Below are 25,505 nucleotides of genomic sequence, written 5' to 3'. Positions count from 1 at the left end.
AAAAACAGAAGGGAGGTTAGTGTCGCTGGATTGAAGATTAAGTAGGGGAGTGTAAAGTGTAAAATGACTGGAAATATGGGAAGGAGGGCAGGATATGAAAGATTTTGAACATCAGAGGACTTTTATGTTTTTACGTTGCTCCTAGAGAAGTTCCTAGAAGAGTGTCATTGAGATTGAGTGGGGTGGGGGAGACCTATACTTGAGGAAAATCACTCTGAGAACTGAGTGGGAGGTTTGACTAGAGGGGGGTAGATGTAAGGCAGGTAATTCATCAATCAGGTTATTGAATAGTCCAAGGGTGAGGTGATGAAGACTTGCACAAAGATGGTGGCAGTGCCATGGAGAGAAGTGGGAATATGGAAGAGATGTTAGGAAGACAAAATTCATAGGCCTTGGCAACAGATTGGGACCTTAGGATTTCACTGAACAACAACATTCATCTTTCTTCCCTCCCCATCTCCTCTCTTCTTCCTTTTTTCTTTTTTTCTTCTCTGCTTCTTGCCTTTTCTCCCTCCCTTTCATAATTTCTGTCTCTGTTTCTCTTTCCCCTCTTTTCTTCCCTTTCTTCCCCCTCTTCTGCCTATCCTTGTCCCCAAGGTCTTAATCTCCCCAAATTCCCCTATATATGTACACATGTCTCTTCCTCATGCCTTTTCTATTCCACATTCCTTTTTTTTAAGAGAGAAAAATTGAACACTTTATTCATGAATTCTGCAGAATATGGATACCTCACCTAGCATGAGGCACAAGGTAGAGTAATTACATCAGGCATTATATAGTCTTTAAAAACTCTTTCCCCTCCCATCAGGATTTTCATAGGCTCTCAGAATTTGAGTCACAGTCTAAGAGGTCCACCCATCCCATGACATGTCACTAATATGATCCTCCCCCCACATCATATGACACATGTTATGTTTATGAACCCTAATCATCACAGGGAGTGTGGAGGATAATATTGAATTACTTAATTGTGCAAACTCAGTTGCATTAGGTCAAGATCTATAGGTCACTCTTGATTGGTTAAGGACTAGCTTCTTCTAATCTTGAGTTTGTCATTTTTGGAATGGGATTAGGAGAACTCTCCCAGTTTTGTGATTGGCTGGGGCCATTCCCACTTTGTAATGGATTTCAGAGGAAGCCTCCACCCTGTTAAGACCAACAACACCATACATCCCTCACAACTCTCCCCTTTTCTTTTTAATAACAACTTGGTTTTCACACTTCACCAGCAGTGCCTTCCTCAGATTAGTTCACAATCCTCATCCTTGATAGGACTACTGACTTTTTCTATCAATATTTTTACCTCTTTATTATTCGAGGCCTATACCCATCCTCATTTACTGATAGAATTTTGTACTATTCCAGTTATTGGCTGGATCATACACAGGAGACATACACGGGTAATAGGATTATCCCTCTTAGGGCCAATAGTAAGATACCTAGCAACTGTCTCCACCATGAACCAGTAAACTGATTTATCCAAGAGATACTAAATGGGCTTGTCCAGGTTTGGATTGGAATATGTGCCAATTTTCTGATATCCCTGGTGATCGCCTTTATCACCTACTCATTGTCATCTATCTTTAGACAACAATTTGGTAAATTCTTTTTACCACAGACTCTTCCTTCTTAAGCCAACCAACCTGTAGTCTAACACCAATCTTTGTTGAATAATGGCCTCTCTTCTTTGTGTGGTTTGGTCAGCCAACAAGTCCAAGGCCCTTGCTGTTTGAATGGTAATTATAGCTTGGAGTCTTATTAGTCTATTCAGGATATAAATTGGGCTTCTACAGCCCCAAATCCCATCTTGTGCCCAGGTAGTAGGCCCTTAAAATCTAAATAACAACTCCCTGACCAACCCAACAACTCCCTACTCCAATCAAATGGGTGTAGGCAGTAGTCCCACAAATCCAATAATGTCTCTTTAGTGCTGGTTGGTCTTCCAAGAATATAGTTTCTCAGTTTCCAACAAATGGATAATACTGTTCACATTCCTTCTTTCTCTCTTATCTCCCCTGTACCACAAACAAGCTTCACCCAACCATAATACAGCCCTCATAAACCATTTAATCCAATCCTCTCCTTCCTGAACCATAATTCCTTATAGAAAAGGATTAAGCACCCAGAAATGAGAAGGGTTAATCAAACAAGCTGAACTCCATATAGAGAAATAACTGAGGGAGAGTCCGCCCCCCCCCAAAAAAAAACTACCATCAGGGCTAGTGATTTTAGAGCATTGAAAACATTAAGACAGAAATGAGTAAAAGCCACTGACCCCTGGACAAGTCATTTAATTTGTTTGCCTCAGTTTCCTCAACTGTAAAATGGGGATAATATTAGTACCTATCTCCCAGACTTTGGGGGATCAAATGAGTTAATATTTGCAAAGCAGCTAGCAGAAAGCTTATCACATAAAGAAATCATGAATTTAAATTGAAGGAACTATGTACGTTGTACAGATGAAAAAACTGAGAAACTAAAGCACAAATGTTTGAGTGACTTGCCCAAGATCATGGCAGCTAGTTAGTACATGAGGTAGAATTTGAATCCAGGTCTTCCTAATTTCAAGGACAGTGCTCTACCCACCACCTCCATACTACTTCTCACTTTGTAAATGGCAAAGTACCATAAAATTGGGATTGGCTTTTGGCAATATTAATAGCAGGATTAATTATTGAGAGTATAATGACCATGCTAATGAGAACATTAAGGAGAGTATTAATGGGAATGCTAATGAAACCATTATAGACCATGCTAATGAAGTAATGAGAGTATTAATGACAGCAGTAATGAGGGCATTAACTAGAGTATTAATAAGAACATTGATGAGGGTATTATGGAGAGTGATAATGAGAACAGGAAAGAGGGAGTGGATGGAAAGAACCAGGAGGGTATTAATGGAGGTATTAATGAGAGCACTAAGGAGAATACTGCTGTGTAAATGGGCAGGAAGGTCTATTTGTCCTTGGGACAGGTGGCAGCCACAGGGCCAGGAGCTCCCTGAGGAATCATCGTCCCTTCCTCCCATTGTTTGGATGGGGGAGGAATCAGACGCCCTTGGCAGAACATTTGGCTGAGCTGTCTCTAAGGCTGTAGCTGTGTGTGGGTGGTGGAGGGGGGGGACACCTCGGGGAAACTAGGTCAGTCAAAAGTGAGAGAATTTCTTTCTGACTGGGTAGTGTGTATGTGTGTGTGTGTGGGGAGGGGTATGAGTTGGTGAGATCTTGTATGTTCCGGTGGCATCACATAACAGATTAGTGGAATCACGTATGGCATTCTGGAATAATATATGGGTTTGCAAGGTCACAAACAGATTGGTAGGGTCTTGCATGAACTGGTAAAACCATTTATGAACTGGCTGTGAGAACCCATATGGGCAAATGGATACCCAGAAAGATAGTGGAACTATATATGAGTTGGTGAGATCGTGCATGGATTGGTGGGAACCTGTACATCCTGGCAGGAGAATGTTGGAACATGGAAGACACTGAAAAAAACTTTGGTCTAGTGGGAGCCTCGACAAGTAGATGAGTTCATAGAAAGTTGGGGTAACGGTTTAATGAATGACAGGAGCAACTCCAGAAACTTGCTTCAAAATTTTTTCAGATATGATTATTAACTGTATTTCTCTTTATCCTATTTCCCCCTGTTATTCTATTCTCCCTCTCTTTTTACCCCATCCTTCCTTCTGATCCCTTGCTCCTGATTACCTCTATCATTTTAATTTTAATCTCTCTTTCTCTATTGGCTCCTTTCCTACTGCCTACAAACATGTCCGAGTGGTTGCCAAGGCTGGTCATGTTCATCATTGCATCATCTCTTGAATATGCCTCCTTCTCTCCTCTGACACTGATCCAATGATGTCAAGGAGACTGTCCCACAAATAAGACACCTCTCAGCTGCAGGCATTCTCTCAAGCTGGTTCCTATCTATGGAATGCTTTTTCTTCCTCACATGACTTCCTTGGCTTCCTTTAAGTCTCAAATAAAGTCTTACCTTCTATAGGAAACTTTGCCTAACCCTACTTAACTTCAGTGCCTTTCCTTTATTAATTATTTCCTATTTATCCTGCATATAGCATGCTTGGAATATATTTGTTTTTATATTGTCTCCTTGATTAGATTGTAAGCTCCTTGAGGGCAGGGACTATTTATCTCCTCTTTTTGTATCTACAGCTTAGTATATAGTAGGTAGATAATTAATGTCTATTGATTAATTGATATGTGTATTAGCAGAACTCTATATAGTTTGGTGGTATCATGTATGTTAGATTCCCTTGCCTGTGAAGGGCATATATGGTTTTAGTACCATACAGGTTAGCACAGGTGGTTTTTTTGAATATGTTTTGATAATTGTATTTTAATATAATTTCCTTTATTTTATGCATTTAAAAACAGTTTGGAGAAGGGGTCCAGAGGTTTTTATCAGACTGACATAGAGGAACAGGTCACAAAAAGAGAATTTTGGCTCAGTCACTTGATAGTTGTCTGAAATTAGAAGACTCAATTAACCTCTTCAGGTCTTCAATATGCTCACCTCTAAAAGGAAATGGCTGGAATAGGTGACCTGTAAATCTAAGATCTTGGATGCAAAGATGAGTAAGATCCCCCTGTTCCATAGAAGGAGCAGAGTAAATGTTCCTCTGTCCATGGGAGAAAGTGAACATTCCCTTGGGCATGGAAAGATCAGTGTGAAGATGCTTCTATTACCTTAGGGTGAATAGAATGAAGACTCCCCTATGCCTTGGGTAAATGACCAGAAAAAGGCACCGCTGAGCTTGGGAAGATCAGTGTGAATACTTCTAGCCTAGGATAAAGACAGAACCCTGTGTCTTAAGAAAATCACTCCTACCCTCCCCCCCCCTAAAAAAATTCCTAGTGCTGGGGATGGGTAGAGAGATGTCAATGTGAAGACTCTTCTATGTTCAAGATAAATAGAATGAATTCTCTTCAGTTGTACCATGAGACAACAAAAAACATCCCCCTGTATCTGGATTGAGCAGTGGGAAGACTCTTCTATGCTTGGGATAAGCAGAGTGAAGTCTCTGGGGACAAACAAAAGGAGTCAATTGTGTTCTGCCCAGCTCTTTCCTTACACCGTCCTCAGGCCCCCTCCTCCAGAGCGGAGGCGGGCTGGCTCTGTAATCATCCTGGTAAGAACCCAGAGCTGCCAGCAAGCCTTCATGGCAAAAGGCCGCTTCCCCAATTACAAGTACACATGAACAGAAGTACATGGTTCCCACTGACTCTGCCTCATGGCTCATGAAACTTGGCCAAGCAAGCTGTATGAGCCTGCAGGTGGTGGGGAGGCCTGGCCACAGAGGCCAGGACCTAAAGAAAATGGGTCTTTATGGAGGTCTTGGGTGTAACTTGTGAGCTGGGTAGAATTATTCTGATATTTAAGGTGATGGGGACTGTCTTCATTTCCTTTATTCTGGGGAAGGGAAATTGGTTATGCTAACAGTAATAACCTACATTTAAATAGCATTTTAAGGTTTGCAAAATGCCATGATTGGTTAAGAAAGGGAGTAGAACACCTCTAAACCTCTAATTAAGGAGTTCTCTTGATTAGTGATTAACACAGTTAATAAAGGCTTATTGATTCATTGATTAGCTGAGAGGAAGCCTGAGATTGGAAAATCAATCTGTGAGCACCCTGCTGAGTGGAGACAGAGCAATGTTATCTGGCAGTGGACATTGACCTTGAAAGAATCATGATAGAACATGAAAGTCAAGGGCCACTTTGAATGGGATTAAATAGTTTTACTACCCCTCTCCCCCAACCTTCCCAGTATCTAATATCCTTTCTCTGGTCTATTGTTTCTGTATTTGTATATTCCCTTTTCCCTTGTAAATTAATGCTAGAAAACAGATTCTGTGGTCTGGAACATGTAAAGTTAGGAGGGCAAAGGAAAAGAATGAACAGAAGCCAGAATTGTACACTCCCCTTTCTGCCCTCCTCGCTGACCCCCCCCTTCCCTGTGATGGGAGCACCAATATGAGAAGGAGAAAGAAAATGAGGTACCAGGGAAAGATCTCTAAGCTCAAAAGGCCCTGCTGGACCATGGACCTTGGATGGTCTAGGGAGCTTGAGACCTTAACTGGACTTTGGATCAAAATCTAAGATTAGTGCAATGAGATAACATTGGCAATTATACTAATATGAGATATATGTAAAACTATCTGGCATCTAGTAGTTAAAATTAATGAAGGAGAAAGCCTTAGGCTGGGAGCACAGGTCTCTTAGGTTGATCTGAAGACCTGTGTCCCCTGAGATGTTGACCCAGATTAGCAGAAACATAAAGCCCAAGGCTGTATCCTTAGCAGGGGGACAGACAAATGTTTCTGGCTATATACTGTGCCTGAGCTCTCTCAGCCAGGTATCAGTTGGTGGCCCGAGAAATACATTTCTTCTCTGGCTTAGCCCCAGAAATTCAGGTCTGAAATTTGCTAAGCCAGAAGTGAGTGTCGGCCCAAACCATCTGCCAGCCCATTTGCAAACATGGATGTCTTGGAGACCACATGGAGTTGGTCACAATGTCTCAGTTGCCCCAGGCCCTGAACTCAAAGATTTCACTGATACTCAAATGATACCTCATTACTGCTAATCCCCTTCTCTGTCCTTCTTCTCCACCCTCACCTCATTGATTTTGTTTTAATATTCTGTATTTTTTTTCTGGAACTCTAAGAATGCTACATGTGGGATTGAGTAGTGGGGGTTGACTTTTTGCCATATTGCAAATAAATATATGTGCAGGAATCAGTGTACTGGATGAGAAATTAGACTGGATGACCACCATGGGGCCTTCTAATTCTGATATTCTGTGAGACTATGATGGTAACTCATCTACAGGCTGATGGCAACTCTACTGCTAATTTTGGACTCAGTCCTGGATATAAAGATAATGGAAATTTGAGGCTCAGGTAAACCAGGACTAACTGTGACTTGCAGGCCATCTTTTACCTAAATCATAGATGAGTTAGAATTTACAAGGAGATACATATGAGACCCAGGAGATAGACAGAAATGTTCAGGGCCATGAGAGAATAAGGGAGAATTATTTGTGATCTGAAAAGAGACAGGAAAGGATGTTCAGTGGTGAGAGACAGAGATGCAGAGAGAGAGAGAGAGAGAGAGAGAGAAAGAGAGAGAGGGAGGGAGGGAGAGAGAGAGAGAGAGAGAGAGAGAGAGAGAGAGAGAGAGAGAGAGAGAGAGAGATCAATGGGACAGAAGATAGGCAGAGACAGCTGGGCCAGGAGAGATACAGACAGAAAAGATGCAGAAAATCAAGTCAGAGTGGGTGGTCCTTAGTACACAGAGCCACCACTTTGCTAGTATCCCTTCATGGCCCAGACTTCCCAGTTCCGGCTGACATCCTTTCTCCACTGCGCCTAGCATCTGGGGGTTGCCAGTCCCACATCTGCATGGATGGGACGCTCTCCTCCTCACCGACCTACTTTAGTGGAAAGCAGGGAGATCTATTTAAAGCTCCCCGGATGTCTCCCTCAGGCGAGAGGGAGAGTGGTAGGAAGGGCTTTCTTTGTGCCAGGAGAGGAAGGGGCAGCAGCTGTAGGACTAAGGCAACATAGTCTCCTTCCCACCACCCCCAATCCCACATGCAGAGCTCTCAGGGTTCTGGAAAGAAAGGCAGAAACAATAGGAAGTGGCAACTACACTAAGGCCCCAGGGCTAGTTTGTTCTCTAAGAGATCCATTGGAAGTGACTTTTATTTATCCCAGTTTTAAAACCACCCCCTTCTAAGATTTGGGGAGTCTTAATGTTTCTTGGTTCAAGCTTCTAAAAGACTCGACTGGTTTTTGTCAGAACAGTTTGGTCCCTAGGGTGACCACTCTCCCCTAATTTTTAGCTGGCAAAATGGATCACAGTGGGGGCCTTGGGGGAATCTTTCAGGTCTCTTAGACAGAGTCCCTGGATAAAGTCAGTTGTACACCTTGGCCTCTCTGATTCTCCCCCAAAACTACCTCAAGTGGTTAGGTAATGCAGAGGAAGAGGAATGTCAGAAATCCAGGATTCCTGAATCTTACTTAGAACACAAAAAAATATTGTAGAAATTTAAATGTTTTCCCCAAATCAGAAAAATATGGTCACGGACCATCAGCCAACCTCCTCCACCCACAGAGCTTTGTCTCCCAAGAATCTAAGTTGGTCACATCTTTTGACTCCAACCTAATTGTGTGGAGGGAGACAGAGAAGTGACTTTGTTTTACATTCCTTTAAGGAAGAATTCAGTATCTCACCTCACCTCATACTCTACTCCCATTCAATCTACTCCCCTTCTCACATTCTACTCCAGTTCACTGCAACAGATTTGCTAGTCTTTTCATAAGAGCTTGGCCTTTCTCTCAAGCTCCAGAATAACCCTATTTCAAAGGTCAATTAGTCCAACCCTCAGGTGAAATGTGAACGTCATCTATAATAGCTTTAACAAATGGTCATCTACCCTTTGTTGAATACCTCCAGTATCCAAGAACTCATCACCTACTAAAGGCAGCATCTTCTACTGGAGGAGATATTTGCCTTCCTTTACGTTCCATTTAATACACCTAGTTCTGTCTTCTGGAAACAGAAGCAGAGAAAGACTATTTCCAGTTCCATAGGAAAGTTTTTCAGTTGCTTGAAGAATACCTAACATGCATCCTCTGAGCCCGGCTCGAACACCTCCAGTCCCTCCACACAGTTCTAAATTAGCATGGTCTTCAATCCCTTCACTATCTTGTGTTCAACATCCTTCTTAAAGTGTACTCCTCACACAATATTCCAGTTGTGGGCTGACCTGGGTAAAGACTGCAGAATGACCAACATGTTGGTTTGGGACATTCTTTCTCTTAATACAGCTAAGAGATCTAAGTTTCTTTGGTTGTCATATTACCACAGCCAATTCATATTGCACTGGAAGATCATCGAAGCTACAGACTTTTTCCATAGGAACTGTGTGATAAACAAGTCTCCCCCCCTCCACTCCTTACCATATCTACTAGGAATGGTAATTTTTTTAACCTAAGCATAAATCTTTATATTCATTTCTATTTAATTTCATCATATTAGATTTGTTCCATTGTTCTATTTTGATGTGATTTTTTTCATATGCTGACTGTCATTCAGTGTACCAACTGTCCCTCTCAATTTCTTGCCACCCACAATTTTAATAAGCTTGGTCAGCTCTGTCTTCATTCAGTTTATTAATAAAAATAAATGTCAGAACAGATCTAGGCTAATGAGACAACCTTGGGATAAACCCTCTGAAGACATACCTCCTCCAAATCAATGTTGATCACTCTTGTTTGAGTCAAATCATTAAACTAGTTCCTAATCCATCTGACCATAGGATCATCAAATCCACATCTTTCCATTTTGTCCATATTAATATTAGTAAAGATTCTGTTAGATACTTTGGTGAAATTCAGAGATATCATTCTAGTTCAGATTCCAATACTTCAAGATACTGTCGTTTCATTAATGTAGGAATTCCCTCTTCTAATATAAATCACACTTCCATCTTTGTGGGAAATCATTACAAATTTCTATGGCTGAAAAAAATTCATCAGCAAGTGGCCAAGTTGCCATTGATGTCCCTCGAAGCCCAGCCAGACCAGTCCTTAGATCATAGACACAGAATTGGCTAGAGGGACCATATGACTTCAAGTATTCAAGTAAGGTTTTGATAAACTACCAGTCTAGTAAACCTGTCCATAAAAGGGAATGTGATTATTCTGGACATGAAGGGAAATAATTCCAATGAAGATAAAAATGTGATTTGTCTGGAGAGGTCAGTATGGATGGGCAAGGTATTCATAAACAGACTTTTTTATGTATAGAGGGTAGAAGCAAGGTCAGGTAACAGAAGATGAATATAATGGAATGACACAACTCTATAAAAATAGTATCAGTAATGCTAAAACTCATAATGTGATGAGACTTTTGGCAGGAGAACAAAAAATTTTGTTTGTTAAAAACTATATTGGGGAAATTTTTCCCTCCAAGAAGAATGACCTTTACATCTGAAATGACAGAACAAAAATGACTAACAGGGAGTTGATACCCAAAATAAGGAAGGAGATAGTAAAAGCATGTCTAGTTTTTCTTCATGAATTTAAGACTTGGCCCAGAAGGCTTATACCCTCTGCTCTTGAAAAAAATAAAAAAGGCAGCTATGTTTGCTGAATCACTGTTAGTAATATTTGAAAGATCATGGAAAAAGGAGAGATGTCCCTAGATTGGAGAAGGGTAAATGACTCAATTTTCCAAAAAAGGAAAGGGGAAGAATGTAAACTATTGTTCCAAGAACTTGATTCAATTCCCAAGAAAATTCCAAAATGAATCATTAGAGATATGCTTTGTGAACATCTGGAAGAAGAATGCAGCTAGGTGCCACAATGGATAGAGCTTGAGATGTGGAAGGATAAGTCTTCCTGAATTCAGATCTGGCCTCAGACACGTATGTGTCTGTAATATAACCCCAGGCAAGTCATTTAACCTTGCTTGCTTTAGTTTCCTCATCTGTAAAATGAACTGGAGAAGAAAAAGGCAAACCATTCCAATATTTTTGCCAAGAAAACCTCAAATGGGATCACAGAGGGTCAGATACAACTGAAGAAATGACTGGACAATCACAAAAAGAAAAGTAAGTATTAATTAAAAAGTGGCAACATAGCATCATTAAAAACAAATCATGCGGAGCTGCTAGGTGGCAAAGTGGATAGAGCACTGGCCCTGGAGTCAGGAGTACCTGAGTTCAAATCCGATCTCAGACACTTAATAATTACCTAGCTGTGTTGCTTAACCCCATTTGCCTTGCAAAAAAACCCAAAAAAAAAAGTCATGCCAGATTAACCTTCTTCTAATTTTGGAAGAGCTAATTTATTCTTTTTGAATGGTCATATACCAGTTATAAACTGACTTCCATGTCACCTCAGTGATATTTTTAGATTATCACTGATAGGATTCTCACTTTTTATTTCCCTCTTTGAATTCAGATCTCTAGCCTCCCTTATTCATTATCCATACTCTACACATTGATGTATAGATGTATGAGACCATAAGTATAATTTCTATCCATCTTCCTCCTGCAATGTGTAAGGTAACCATAATGTTTATCTTTCTTTTCCATGAAATACTTATCTATAGTATCTGATTTGGTATTTATCTAGAATATTTTCTCCCTTCCTTTTTCATTTTAAAGTCATCTGTATTAGAAGTTTGTCTCTGAGCGATTCCATAGTTAGACATACTATCATTCCTATATATAAAAACCCTATACATCATTAACTGGCACTGTACCTAGCATCATAGATGTTAGAACTGGACTGGACTTTAGAAAACATCTAATCCACCCTCTTAATTAAGAGGAAACTGAGGTCCCAAGAGGTGAAATCATTGCACCAGGTTACAGAGTCATAAAGGCAAAGCTTCTACACCAGGCTTTTGACTCTGAGTCTATAGCTCTTTCAATCATTTCGTGTTGTCTTTCTCATTTTCAAAGGCAAACATATTACAGACTTGGAGCCAGAAAATGTGGTTTTGTATACTTCCTTCCTGTGACTTAGTAGTCTATATATACCTGAACAAGTAAATCTCTTGACCTCCCAAGCCTCAGTTTCCTTCTATAAAATAGGCAATGTGATATTTGCACCACTTACCTCTTGTTGTAAAGATGGTATTTTCCAAACATTAAAGATCAGTGTAAGATATTGGGATCATGCACCAATCCCTATCTTCAATCAATTAATCCATCAATTGCTGATGAGACAAGTATTTATGAAGTGCCTACCCTGAATCATTGTCTGCAATGAAAACACCACCATGTCTTCCATTCAATCTAATCATTTTAAATAGTTTTGGAGATGTATCAATAGATAAAATACAGACCTTACTCCCCAGGAATTTATCATTCAGGAGCAGGGACAAGCACCTCCTTAACTATAATGACTTGGAAAGTAAAATGAGTGCAGGGGAGAAGAGGACAAGGCAAAAAAAATGGGGAATAGGAGGAGAGAGAAAACAGGCATAATTCACCTTCAGGGCTTTTTGTTTGCTTATTTGTTTATGTTTTTCCCAGGAATTCATCATCACTATCATGAAGCTATCTCTATTCTAAAACTAAATGTTTCCAAAATTGGACTCATTACCTTTCTCCAGTGCTGCCTCTGACCTTAAATGTTCATGTTTCTTTTGATGGTGGCACCATCAGGTTCATCTTTGACTCAGCCCTTTCCCTCAACCCTCACATCTAATTAGGTATCAACTTCTTTTAGTTCTTCCTTAGCCTGGGTAACATCTCTTAGTTTGTTTTGTTTTGTTTTTTCCTTTCTCCATCCAATTAATGTAATGTGCCCTCCACAGTAGTTGAGGCCAACATCTCTTCTTTCCTATACCATAGTGACACAGTCTTTTAATTGTCTCCTTACCTCTAGTCTTTCCCCCTTCCAACTGTATTCTTCCCTTGCTAGAGTTTGTTCTACATGGGGTTTTGGTTTTTCAGAGGCCCCCACAAAAATTCCAATAGCCCTTGAGACAGGAAGGAAAAACACTTTCAGTTATTATTAGCCATTAACACTTCAGTAAGAATTAGCTGGGGGTAGCCCAGAGCCAGGTCCTTTGAGAATAAGACAGAAGATGGATCTTGGGGTATTCTGGTAGTTAGAGAAAGAGAAGGGTGCTGAAACCCCCAGGATGACAAGCAAACTTGGCAAAAACTCTTTGTTTTGTAGCTGATATTGTTAGCTATATTTGGGACTTTTCTGGGTAAAATGGTCATAGAAAGTGGCATGTTTTTAAACTTGCCACGTGGGGTCCCTGTGGATTTCTCTGTCCCTTATTAGGGTTCTCTCTCCAAATGCCATGATCATGGATATCACTGCCCTTGGGAAGAAGTCTCACCAATTGCCAGGCTAGCCTGGCTCAGTCTCCCTTGGGAGTCACTAATGGACAACAACCCTGAGAGCAGTGTGATTTTGCATTGATCACTCAAGACCCTTAGAGATAACTCACAGGCAATTCAAAAGAACCAGCTTCAGGTTAGAAAATGAAAGGTGAATGAGTGAAGAACCAAGTGGGGCTATAGGATCATAGGTGTAGAAATAGAAGGGACCTTGAATGTCCTAGAATCTTTTTATTTTATGGATGAGGAAACTGAGACCAAGAGAGGTAAAATGACTTGCCCAGGGTCACCCAGCCACTAAGTGTCTGAGGCAAGACATGAACTCGGATCTTCCTGACTCCAAGACCAGCATTCAGAAAGTGATTTTGCTGTTCTGAGAACATCATATTATTTATTTATTTGTTTATTTATTGATTGATTGATTGATTGATTTGAATATTTATTCTCATTTGCACCACCTGGCCATACCAAAAAAAAAATGATTCTCAAAGAAAATAATAAACCCTTAAAGAATCTGGCAGCCCCAGGGGAACTTTCCTGTGTGTCTGCCTATGAGTGAATATTTCCTCCCCTGGATGAACCACTCCAGGCTGGATGCTGCTAACAAGGGCCTTCAGACCTGAGCATCCATCCTTTGGCATTTTTACTTCTCATTAAACCTAGTGTTTTTAGATTTCTCAAACTGCATCAACTCTCTAAGCTCAGGAATACACTTGAATAGCATTAAATAAAATTGGAAATAGAATTTCCTAAGGGTATAATGGGCTCTTTGCCCAGGCATGCATTAGTTGGCCTCTCAGAGCCCGGACCTCTTGCAGGGGAGCACAGGGATGGAGATAGCAGCTGGCAAGACTAGGAGCCCCGGCTGGAGCAGACAATGGACTAAGCTGTGGCTGCCGCCCCACTGAACAAAAGCAGGGTATGGGGCTTTGTTTCTTCCAAAGTGCTTCATCTCCCAGAGAGCTTTGCACTGGACCCTGTGAGCCACTGATAACAACAGCTGTGAGCTAGGTAAGGTAGACATCATTATAATCTGCATACAGAATGGTATAGAAAAAAGGAGAAATTGGACCAGGAGATCCATGTTCAAATCTCTGCTCTACTACCCAAGTGATCTTTTCTGACCCTCAATTTTTTTCTTCTGTAAAATGGGTATAATACTCATAATATACTCTCTTACAAATGAGATGCCAATTAAAAAGCACTTTGAAAATTGCAAATCATTCTATATGTGTGTATAAACCAGGATCTATCAATGGCTCTAATCTGTCCTGAAATTTTTATTGATAACTTCAATGAAGGTGGAGCTTATTATAAGCTTAATTAAATATGAATTGTTATAAATTATATATTACTTATAAATATATAATTAATTGACACAAACTTATTAAAATTATAGAGGCTAAGAAGCTGGAAGGGACAGCTAGTACATGTCTCCACACACACACAAACACAAACTATTGTTATTCTTCCCAGTTTACAAAGAAGGAAACTGAGGCCCTGAGAGGGGAAGGAACTCACACAGGGAATTAGTGTCAGAGCTGGGACTAGATTTCAGTCTTCTGATTCCCAATCCAGGGCTCTTTCCTTAAACCAAAAACCCCTCTGCATAAGGGGAGAGAGAGAGAGAGAGAGAGAGAGAGAGAGAGAGAGAGAGAGAGAGAGATAAACTTTGAGGCTCGAGAAATGGTTAGCTCAGGGATACTGTTACTACTGGCTATCATCCCGTTCAATTGAGTTCAGGTAACATTGTTTAAGCACAGATATGGAGCCAGCAGTAAACAGAGAGGTGACAATCCAAATGGACTGGGACAAAGCCAAGATTTTGACCCAAAATGATGGTATGACCCTGGACAAGACACAGGTGCTCCTGGTCATTCTCAAAGACTCTAAGTTGTCCTGTCAAAAAATTATGCAAGATTAGGTTTAATGGCAAAACTATGTCTTCCTATTCAAAGAGCAGACATTTCTACTGGAATGGATGGTAGGAAATAGATGATCACAGATTCAAGGTGCTCTGGTCAGGCAGGGGTTGCAAAAGACTTCACTAGTTGGGACCTGAGCCAGACTGAAAAACATTAAAAATTCTAAGTGGTAGAGGTGAGAAGGCAGACCAGGCTTGGGGCACACCTGTGCAAATTCACAGAGATGGGAGGTCAGTTTGTTTGGAACCTAAGAATCTATGAAGGGGAGTGATGAAGACTAAATCTAGAAAGGTAGTTGAAAATCACATTGTGCAGGACTTTCAACATCTAGCTGAAAAGTTTGTAGTTAATTCTGGAGGCTAGCCTGAAACTTTCTGAGCAAGAGAGCAGCATCTTTGCAAGATTTGTGCCTCAGGAAGATTATTTTGGCTGCTGTGGATAAAAAGGATTAGAGAAGGGAGAGCCTGGGCTCAGGGAGACCAATTAGGGGGCTATTACAATAGCACAGGCAAGGGGTGATAAGGGCTTGATTTAAGATCATGGATATACAAGTGAAAAAAAACGAGATGGATGTACAATAAATTGTGGAGGAAAAAAGGGCAAGATTTTGCAGCTGAATGAATGTGGAGAAGGGGAGATGACTCTATGATCATGAACCTGGATGACCAGATGATGTTCTGGCTGAATCATACTCCAAGTTATGGAGATGTCCTCCCCCCTCTCTTATTACCCTAAAAAGCCCCAAACCAAACCAAAAACCAAAAAACCTTCTAACCTTAGATTGTTTATGGCAATGTGCTGTCTTTCCCTTGCAAATGTGTCCAGTCTCTCTCCTAACTTTTCCTCCTTCCTTACCCTCCTACCCCAGTTTCTTAGACTGTAGGCTCCCTAAGGGTAGGGTATGTTTATTCCTTCTTTGTCTCAAAACTGGAAGTTTCCTGAGAGGAGGGCAGAAGAGTAATGTAGCCTGAAGCAGTCCTGGACAAGGAGGCCGTAGACTTAGAGAAGTGAACTGAATTGAGTTCAAAGTTAGAGACTTTGAGAGCTCTGCAGAAGGTTGTGTGAATAGAATTGTTGGGAGGCTAATAGGTTGATGACCTACTTCTGGCTTCCAACATGTTTTGCTCAGGAGGATTACAGACTCCTTTCTGCTGAGATGTTCCAAGTGGAATTTAAGTGTCTTAAACTTTCATTGACTTTACCTCCTACTTTGCTGAGAAGATTGAGGTCACAGGTCATATGTTCCCTCCTCTCTCCTTCACACATCAAAAATTCCATGTTTTTTTTTCCTTCTTTTCTCTCCCTCCCTCCAGTTTCAGAGGATGAAATAACTGTGCTCCTTTCCAAGAATACCACTTCCTCTCTTGCCTTTAATCTCATTCCTTTTTCTCTCCTTCTAGAACTGATTCATCTATCCATTACTATTCCTTCTCTTTCTTATTTTCAATATTTCTTCTTCACTGGCTTTTTACCTTCTGCCTACAAATGTAATCACACTTCTCCTGTCCTAAAAACAATTTTTTAAAAAAGTTCCTTGACTTTATCATATTTCTCATTTCTCTTCCCTTTTTCATCTAATTTGTAAAAAGAGTCATCTACACTCCCTTTCTTCACTTCTTATTCCGCAGCCCTCTACAAACTGGTTTCTAAACCAATTCCATTACAAAAACATTTTTTCCCAAAGGTCACTTCATCCCTAAACCCACCAAAATTTTCTCAGTCTTCATTCACTTTGACTTCTCTGTGACATTTAATACTATTGACAACCTTCTTTCTGTGGATGCTTTCTTCTCCCTTGGCTTTCATGATGTCACTTTTCTCCAAACCTTCCCTCCTTCCTAATTAATTATTCTGTCTTTTCTCTTTTTCTGGTTCATTCTCTGCCTTCTATAGCCAAAGTTTGGAGTATTCCCCATGGTCCTGTCCCTTATCACTCCTCACACTAGATATTGACTTTCTCCCTTGTGGATCTCATTTACTCACAGAAACAGTGAACCTCTGGATCTAAGAACTGGAAAGGTACTTTGGAGGTCATTAAGTCCAGCCTACATCTAACCAAGAATTGCTTGTACAACATTCCCTTAAATGCTTTCATTTCTCCTTCATCAACTAGTTCTTCTGTTGATGATTGTTGAGAATTGCAGAATGTCAGTTCCCTTGTGACTTCCTTTGCCTTCTGAAGTAGAAAATAATTATTGAGCCAAGTGGAGAATTTATCAGAGTGCTCCATTTTTTCCAGAGAGAACATCAGTAGTTATCAAGGTAGTTGGAATTCCCCTATCACTACAATATCATGATTTCAGGGAAAACTTGCAAGCTGCTTCCCAATTTTTTTTTATCTAATTCTTCCTCCTTCCCAAGTGAACTAGCATATACTCCTACAACAACATTTCTTTTATTTCCGCCTGTTTAATTCTCTCTCCAATGATCATTACTGGTTTCTGCCCTGAGATTCCTGAATGTTTTCACATGAGCATGTTTTTTTTATGTTAGGTTTTTTTTTTAATATTAGGTTTTGGTTTTTTTGCAAGGCAAATGGGGTTAAGTGGCTTGCCCAAGGCCACACAGCTATGTAATTATTAAGTGTCTGAGACCTGATTTGAACCCAGGTACTCCTGACACCAAGGCCGGTGCTTTATCCACTACGCCACCTAGCTGCCCCGTGTTTTTTTTTTAATAAATCATGCTATTCCATCTCCCCTCCTCCTTCTATCTATTTAGGTTCTTTTTGAGAGATATACCCTTGCAGAGAGAAATTCTGGTCATGAGTTCCTATCCCACCAAGTTTTGGTGACACCTATGAAGTCAAATTTACCTAGTTGCATTGGGATCTCTAGTTCATTGTATATATTACCCATAATTTGTGCATTTGGTTAGACACCTATAGCCCTGGGTTTTATTATTGGCTCTCTTCTTATCACTCTTGAATCACCAGTATTTCCTTCTGCTTCTTTTCCTCCTATGTTGAACCTCCTACTCTTTGTGGTACCAGGCTTTCCAGATCTTCATGGGCAGTTTTTTCCTGTCCTCCTATTTTTTAGTTTGAGGTTCTTTTGACAAAATCCACAAGACTCCAGGTAAATATATATTTTACTAGTATTATGTAGGTATATTATGTCCTACCCATCACTTTCCTATTTTGTCATTATATATAACTCCAAAAGTCATTTATCTTCTTCACTAGTTATTCACTTCCTAGAGTTCACTTCCTTTTCTGGAATCTTTGCCTGTAATCAGAAGCAACAAAAGCAATAAAAAATATCCACCCCCTGGGTCTTTTATAACATAAGGACCAAAAGGTCCTCCATTTATTTTTGCCAGAGACTTCATAACCCTTAGCAGGACTTTCTATATTCTTTTTAAAAATTGCAGTTGTGACCTGGTAAATTGCTACTTGGTAGGCACTGGTAGATCTGTTGCTATGTTTTGTCCTCTCTGTTACTAATGTGAGGTCAAACAGAGTTGTGTTAGTACATTTCTTTTCCCTCTAAGCCTTATTGGATAATCTCCCAGCCAATAACACCCACGGATCCATAGCATCACTGTGGACCCACATCTTCACTCCTTGTTTGGACAAGCAGCCCCTTTCTCTTCAGAGGATCCAGTGTGCTCCTCTTCAAGAGATCCTCATGTTCAGTGTTCTCCCATCTTCCCTTTCTCCTAGATGCCTCATTGTTTTATCCTCCAACTTCCAGATATGGGGCAAGGACTTCCCTCTGCCACTTCAAATCCTTCTCTCTCCTTCTTTGTATCTAGCTATTTATTTCTTTATTTTTGGCTAGGCAATGGGCTTAAGTGACTTCCCCAAGGTCACACAGCTAGGTCATTAGTAAATGTCTGGGGTCGGATTTGAACTCAGGTCCTCCTGACTCTAGGGCTGGTGCTCTATCCACAGCTCCACCTAGCTGCCTCATTCTCATCTATTTTTAAAGGACTAGACTACTTTGTCTTAACGATTCAGAGAGTGAAGGAAGCAGCGTACATGACCATGACATGGCTAGACCACATTCTATACAGTTCACTACAAAGTTCTCCATGCTCTCCATTATTTATGTAGACAAGATTCTTCCTCAGAGTTTTGCTTGACACACAGGTCAAATTTGACTTGTGGTCAAATCCCCTTGTGGTGGGTCATTTTTTTTTTAATTTTTGGCAAAGCAGTGGGGTTAAGTGACTTGCTCAGGTCATAAAGTTAGGAAGTATCAGAGGCTGATTTGAATTCAGGTCCTCCTGATTTCCTGACAGGTGCTTTATCCATTGCACTCCCTAGTTGTCCCCTGACTCTTAAACTTGAATTGTCCTAACGAGCATCCTATTAGCACATGAGCAAGCATACCTGATGTCATTTGCCCTGCTCTTCAGTTTCTTTCTCATTCCTTTCTTTGAACCCTACTTCTTACACACAGATCTGCCCATATGACTCCCCTACCTAATCAGCTCCTGTCTGACCATGTATCTCTTTCTCCTCGATTCCCTAACCACTAGGGTCCTCCTTCCTAAGCTGTCTTGTGTTTAATTACTTTGAGGATATTTGCATGTATTCACTTTATATTTGTGGTGGGTCTATTGACTTCTCTGCTTGCCAGCTCTCCTATTAGAATATGAGCCACTTACAAGGAGGGCTGCTTTCACTCTTTGTTCCTGCATCCCCAGGCTGGCTCCTAGTAAGCTTTTACTAAGTACTTGCTGATTGACTTTGATCCAACTCAGTTCCTTGTCCTTTGCCTTAAACCTTGATCCCTGTCTGCCTTCCTTTCTGAACCCCAAGGGAGAAGACAGGATTCTGCTTTCCTGACACCTGGCTATCCCCCTTCTAGATTACACAAAGGTAGGAATTTGGTGCAGTATAGAAAAGGAACATTGGAAAATATCCTGGCTCCATCCCTATGTACTCTTGTGCCCATTCTAACCCTCAGCCACAATCTCTTCAGTTATAAAATAATTCTTATCCTTTCTATTTCATAGTATTGGTATGAGACCCAAATGAGGTAAGAGATGTTACCTAGGGCAACCAGGTGGTATAGGACCACCTTATCATTATAACACCTGGGGTCACCTTACCTTGTGGTTCCCTGAAAGATACTAGGTACTTTGTGTATCAGAATCTGTTCTAAATGATGGCTCACTAGCCCCTACCAAAGGTTTACTTTGACTTCAGTCGGGGGACACACAATTTAAAGTAAAGGTTAAATGAAATAGCATAGTTTCTTCCCCAGCCCCCACCCCCCAAAAAAAAATCAAAACAAAATTTGGAGCTTATTCACCTACACATTTATCCATCCTCAGTGGGAAGAGAGGCATGCATAAAGACATGGGTTATATAGAGATGGGAAATACATGTGGCCAGACTGTCCAAGTGGATAAGGATGTATGTGGGGAACCCATTTGGCCAGGACACAGGCAATGAGGGGCATCTCCAACATCAAACCAGTAGAAGCTGCTAGCATTGGCTGAGCCTGTTCCTTCCCAGGTGTTGCTCTCTGTTGCCATCAACTGGCCATTGGTGCCTGCTCCCCCCTGCTCCCTCCTGCTCCCTACTCAGTGTCACTCGGTTTGAGTTGATCTTCAGTAATCTGGCTATCCTCCCCAAAGGCTTCTCATACTCTCTTTATTCACCATTCCATAATTATGTTGTGGATAGTAAGCCTCTATGGTCGTAGGCAGACAACTCTTCCACCTCCTATTAAATTTTAGCTGTAGTCTTTGATACAAAAGCAGGGTCATCTGCTATTGTATCCCCATCCAATGGGGAAGGATACTGTATAAGGCCATCTTCATCCGGGGAGTATTTGTGGTCCTGTTTGCCTAAGGTCATAAACTATTTACCCTCAGTTGGAAGTTAACAGATACCCAGGATAAGGTCAGATCTACTCTATAAAGTCTTCTTTCCTATACTGTCTTATTTGATTCTTCTAGTTCCACTCTTCTGATTTTTGTTCAAAAAATAACATCTGACTTATGGTTAAAAGCCCATTTTACTACTTGTCACATTTCCCACCTGTGATAAGTATTCCCAGGGTAACACTTCTACCGGAGAAGAAGCTGAATAAAACGATGATAAGGAACTGACTTCTAATCTCCCCCTTCCATGCTCTTTTCTTTTATGAAAAGCCTAATGATTGGCATGGTTAGAGAACACTAAAAAGCCTGGTGACCTTTCTCCATTTTAATCTCTCCTCCAAAAAATCAAAACTTGGTTCCTCTCTTGTCTCTGTGTATTATCATTATTATTATTATTAGATGTCAGAATGGCCACACCACACATATCCAAAGTAAACTGAATTTTGATATCAGCAATTAAACAGTCTGAATTGTCACTAGAGCCGGCTGATTTTCAAGTTGGAATTTTAAACATTTCTGTGTTCAATTGAGTCTGGTTGTTTCTACTAAGTTGCCCATGTGCCCTGACCCTATCCTTGGCTATATTTTGAAGACTAGGAGAATGGAGCTTTGTCATTGGACAGCTCTTTGGTCAATCAGTGAGAGGTGAGCCCTTTAGAGCCCAGACAGAACAACTGTCGGAGCAAAAAGATTTGTAGCCTTTTGGTTTTCTCCATCCACTACAGCTCTTCTGAGGAGGAGTTAAAGGACCAGATGTTTGGGGATAGTTATTTATTTATTTACTTTTTCAGCTTTGCTTTGAATCTCCATTGCTTAGTATAGTAACTGGAACATTATAAATATGTTTGTGGACTGACTGACTGACTGACAACTACCCTCATTGGTTACGTAAGACAAAAGGATGAAGTCAATCGGCAGGATCAGTTCCCTCCTCAGTTGACATCACTTCTACTGCTTTGGGGGTAGATAGAATTACAGAAAATTGGAAGGGAAAGGACCTTCAGAAGCCATCTAGGCCAACTCTTTTGTAACTGGATATGTGGGGTGCCTGGGAATGGGGATTGAACTGTGTTTTCCTAGCACCCTACCACAGTGCCCAGCTCAATAGTAGGTATTTATTTTTATTTTTTCTTGTATTGTATTGTATTTTATTCTCCCCACTCCCATTACATGCAAAAATAAGTTTCAACAGTCACATCAAAAACCTTCAATTCTGAATTCTCTCTTTTCCTCCTACCCCATTCCCCCTCATTGTGAAAGCAAGTTTCAGTAGCAGGCATTTAACAAATGGGGACTGGATGGGTTGGCTCATTGGTTGGCTGATTAATTTGACTGAGAAGAGCAGAGCAGAATAGGATAAGCACCGAAAATGGCCAGTCTCCCAACTGGGGCTTGGCTCTACCACGATGGGCTTCCTAAGGCCCAAATCACCCCTCGCCCCACCCCCCACCCCAGTTGGAGACCTGGACCCAGCTCCCCTGGAGGCTCTAGCTCTTGGAGCTCTTTCCACTGCAGGTGCCCTGGGAGAGGTCTCTTTCATTACACCAGGTCTCAGAAGGATATTTGTGTGTGCCAACATACACACAAATGGGCACCCCTCATCTGCTCCCCTATGCACAAGCTCACACTAGGATGTGTGTGCAAACACAAAGCTTTCTTCTCTGGGGCTGTCTGTTCCATTTCTAGTCTCCTTTGTACCTGGGCTGTTCTGACCTCGACTTTCTCGGTGGCAGGGGCTCTGCTTCATCTGCCCTCTTTGTTGCATGTGGTGGTTGGTGGATGTTTTCCTGGTTATTTTTTGAATAGCTTAAAAAATAAAACAGGAAGTCTGATGTTGTTCCCAGCAGTGAGATGTGATCCCTAGAGGAGTCGGTGCTAGTGAGGGCCAGAGAAACCTGGGTGAGGTTGTTAAGAAAATGTTCCCTAATTACACACTCTGGCTTGGAAGAAGAAGGCAAGGCAGGAGACAGGAGAGGAAGGGGAAGGGGGCAACTGCTCAGTGTCCAGGAGCCCTGCTAAGGAAAGGATTGTCAAATGTGCAGCCCTCACAAAGGTCATTGCCATGCCAGCAGCCGACTCCTGTCCTTGGCTTCCTCTGCCAACAAGCACTAATCCTGTTCTATCAGGAGGAAGCTTGCAGGGTTAATGGTCCTAATCAGGCAAAGTCTGGGCCTGGTTTAAGGGATAAATTAATTCCTAATTTCTCTGTCTCCAGACTCTCTCCCATCCAGTCCAACCTTCAATGTTTGCCAGAATAATCTTCCTAATAATATATGACTCTGATCGCTCATAAACATGCAGAGCTCCCACAGTTCATATAATAAAGCCCATAGCCTTAACATTCAAAGGCCTGCATAAACTTGCCCCAAATCTACCTTTCCTATCCATTCTTTGGTAAGGTCAAATGAATTAGTCATTTGATCATCCCCTCCTCTGATGAAAGTAATTAAGATGCCCTACTTACTGCTCCAACCTTGCACTAGTGGTACCACCTTTAGAGATCCAATCAATCAATGCAAGGCATTGGACAGCTGCCACAAGTCCTTAGTCATTTGGGGAGGAGGGATAGCCATTGAATCTGATGAAATAATGCTCTACAGAAAAGCTTGGGGACTTGGGGTAAGAGACTTAGTCATATTTATGAAAACTCCAATAAAATAGCTAGCCAGCTCAACAAGCTAGAGACAGGGCCATGATGGAAGCAGCTTTAGTCATGACCTTGGAAGAGGACGTAGAGATAGAGAGTTTTAGTTATATTTCCCCCTCTCTGTATGTGTATATAGACATATATATATATATATATATACTATATATACTTATGCATAGAAATAATGTTATGCATTTTATCTGTATATAACAGGCATATAATTAATACTTATACATATAAATTTATTTATAGTATATAAATATATGCATATTTATGTATATATAAATATATTTATATGGTATTAAAATCTTGTTATGCATATAAATGTAAATATGTGTTTATAAAATTGGTTGATGGATTAAAAAATGTTAGCCTTTTAGTCAGGGAGAGCTAACCTGATGTGTCTCTCACACAGTGCAATGGGTAGGAGGTGCAAGGGCAAGGGGAGAAAGGAAAAGAAACAAAAAGGAAGAAAAAAGAGGAAAGAGGGAAAACCAGAAATAAGCCCAGACAAGCAGGATAGCTTTGAAAACTGCATGTTTGACCCTATATAGTTAATAAAATAAGTAAGCTGTACATAACAGAGATCTGTAGTTTTATGTACAATCCTCTTTTCTATTCTATTCTGTATATAGACACGCTCATCATTCGGTATTTAAGAAATTAATTTTATCCTACTCTGCATTTCCTAATGCAGAAAGTACAAGATCCATCTCCCCACCCTACCCCCATTTCCAGGTTTCAGCTCTGTGTGTCCCTTGGGGGCCAATAACAGAGAGCAGAGACATCAGCCTGGGAGCTGGGTGAGTGATGGCTCTCCAGGGAGCTTCCATTTCTGGCAGCAACATTTGTTCTAGCTTTCTGGCGAAGCTACATCTTGTCTTTGGAACCCTCTTTTCCTGAGCATCATGTATCCAGAGGGCAAGGCTGGGTGAGACTGTTGGGAGAAGTGAGGCCAGGGTCCTAGCTGAAGCCATCCCATTAGACTCTTTCCTCAAGACCTTGGCAGGCTAGCTAGGGCAGGGCTGGGCCTCGACTGTCTTTGACCCTCTCACCTTATCGCGGATCCCTTGTCTCATGACCTCCCGCTCAGCCTCCATCTTAGCATACTTGGCTTTCCTCTCCTCCTCTTCCTGCCGGAGAGCTTCTTGGCGTTCCTCCTCTTTTTTGGCTGCATCAGGGTCTTTCTCTTCATCTCCACCAAGCATCTTCCCCATGTCCTTGGTGGCCCCTGAGGACAAGGAGCAGAGTCATTGAGGACAAAGGACAAACAACCATAATAGCAACATTAGCATGGGTTAGTGGGGGCTCAGGGTAAAATGAACACAAACGTTACTGTGTGTTTAGGGTGAGCTCATATCAGTGCAAGGACACTGGTGACCAACAGATATCAGACGGGTTCCTGGAACCTAATGCCAATCTAGATTTCTGATAACAGTCCCATCCTGGCTCACCTATGGACCATTTCTCAGAATCATGTTTGTGGATGTATAAGTAAAATACATAGGACTGATCTCAAAGGAAGCCAATGTTATTGAAATAAATAAAAATATAATTTCCCCCCTTTCAGCCAGGGATTCCCCTGAAATCTATCCATGGACCCCAGGTTAAGAACCCCTGATATGGGGGGAACCCCTCACTTTTTACAGCTGAGACAACAGGGGCCTAGAAAACATATGATCTTGTCCTAGGTAGTAATTGGCAAGACTCAAGTTCTCAAGAATTCAAATCCAGTGTTCTGCTGCATCACTGCAAAATAGTGGATTATTTCCTGTCCCTCCATCATCCTTGGTATGCCAAAACTACCTGTTCACTCTACCCTTCTGGTTTACCTTCAGACCAAGCTGAGAGTTTGTGTATTGATGGGTATGAATATGTATATTTGAGGGGCCAGGGAAAGTGTGTGAAAATATGTCTGTGACTCAGTATATTTATCTGTGTGTGTGTTTTTCTCATCGTGTACATCTGTGTTTTGGGAGAAGCAGAGAGAACCGGATTGGAAATGATAGGAAGCTCAGGAGCAGACACCCTCCAGATTCCAGCCATGTGGTTTAGTGAGCTTGGTGGATTGGGTCATGCCTGAGCCTAGCCTCAGGACTCTGGGAGCTGTGCCTGTTGGGGGGTAGAGGGGGGGCTGCAGGGGCTGGTGCCAGAGTCCTCACTCCTGCCCTGACTTTGCCAGCCACCACTTTTC

General features: G+C 41.3%; 1 protein-coding gene across 3 annotated transcripts in view; it reads right to left on the bottom strand.

Moving 5' to 3' along the window:
* Positions 1-25,505, bottom strand: part of CPLX1 (complexin 1) — a 107,095-nt gene that overhangs the window by 4,593 nt on the left and 76,997 nt on the right. For all 3 annotated transcript variants that reach the window (XM_074227520.1, XM_074227522.1, XM_074227521.1), the window contains one exon: positions 24,367-24,542. In XM_074227520.1, coding sequence (XP_074083621.1) covers positions 24,367-24,542 — 176 coding nt within the window. The remainder of the gene's footprint in view (positions 1-24,366; positions 24,543-25,505) is intronic.

This window comes from Macrotis lagotis, chromosome 3 (assembly GCF_037893015.1).
Source record: "Macrotis lagotis isolate mMagLag1 chromosome 3, bilby.v1.9.chrom.fasta, whole genome shotgun sequence".
Lineage (NCBI taxonomy): Eukaryota > Metazoa > Chordata > Mammalia > Peramelemorphia > Peramelidae > Macrotis > Macrotis lagotis.
The sequence above is the reverse complement of the archived record's forward strand: the minus strand, read 5'-3'. Positions and strand labels throughout refer to the sequence as shown.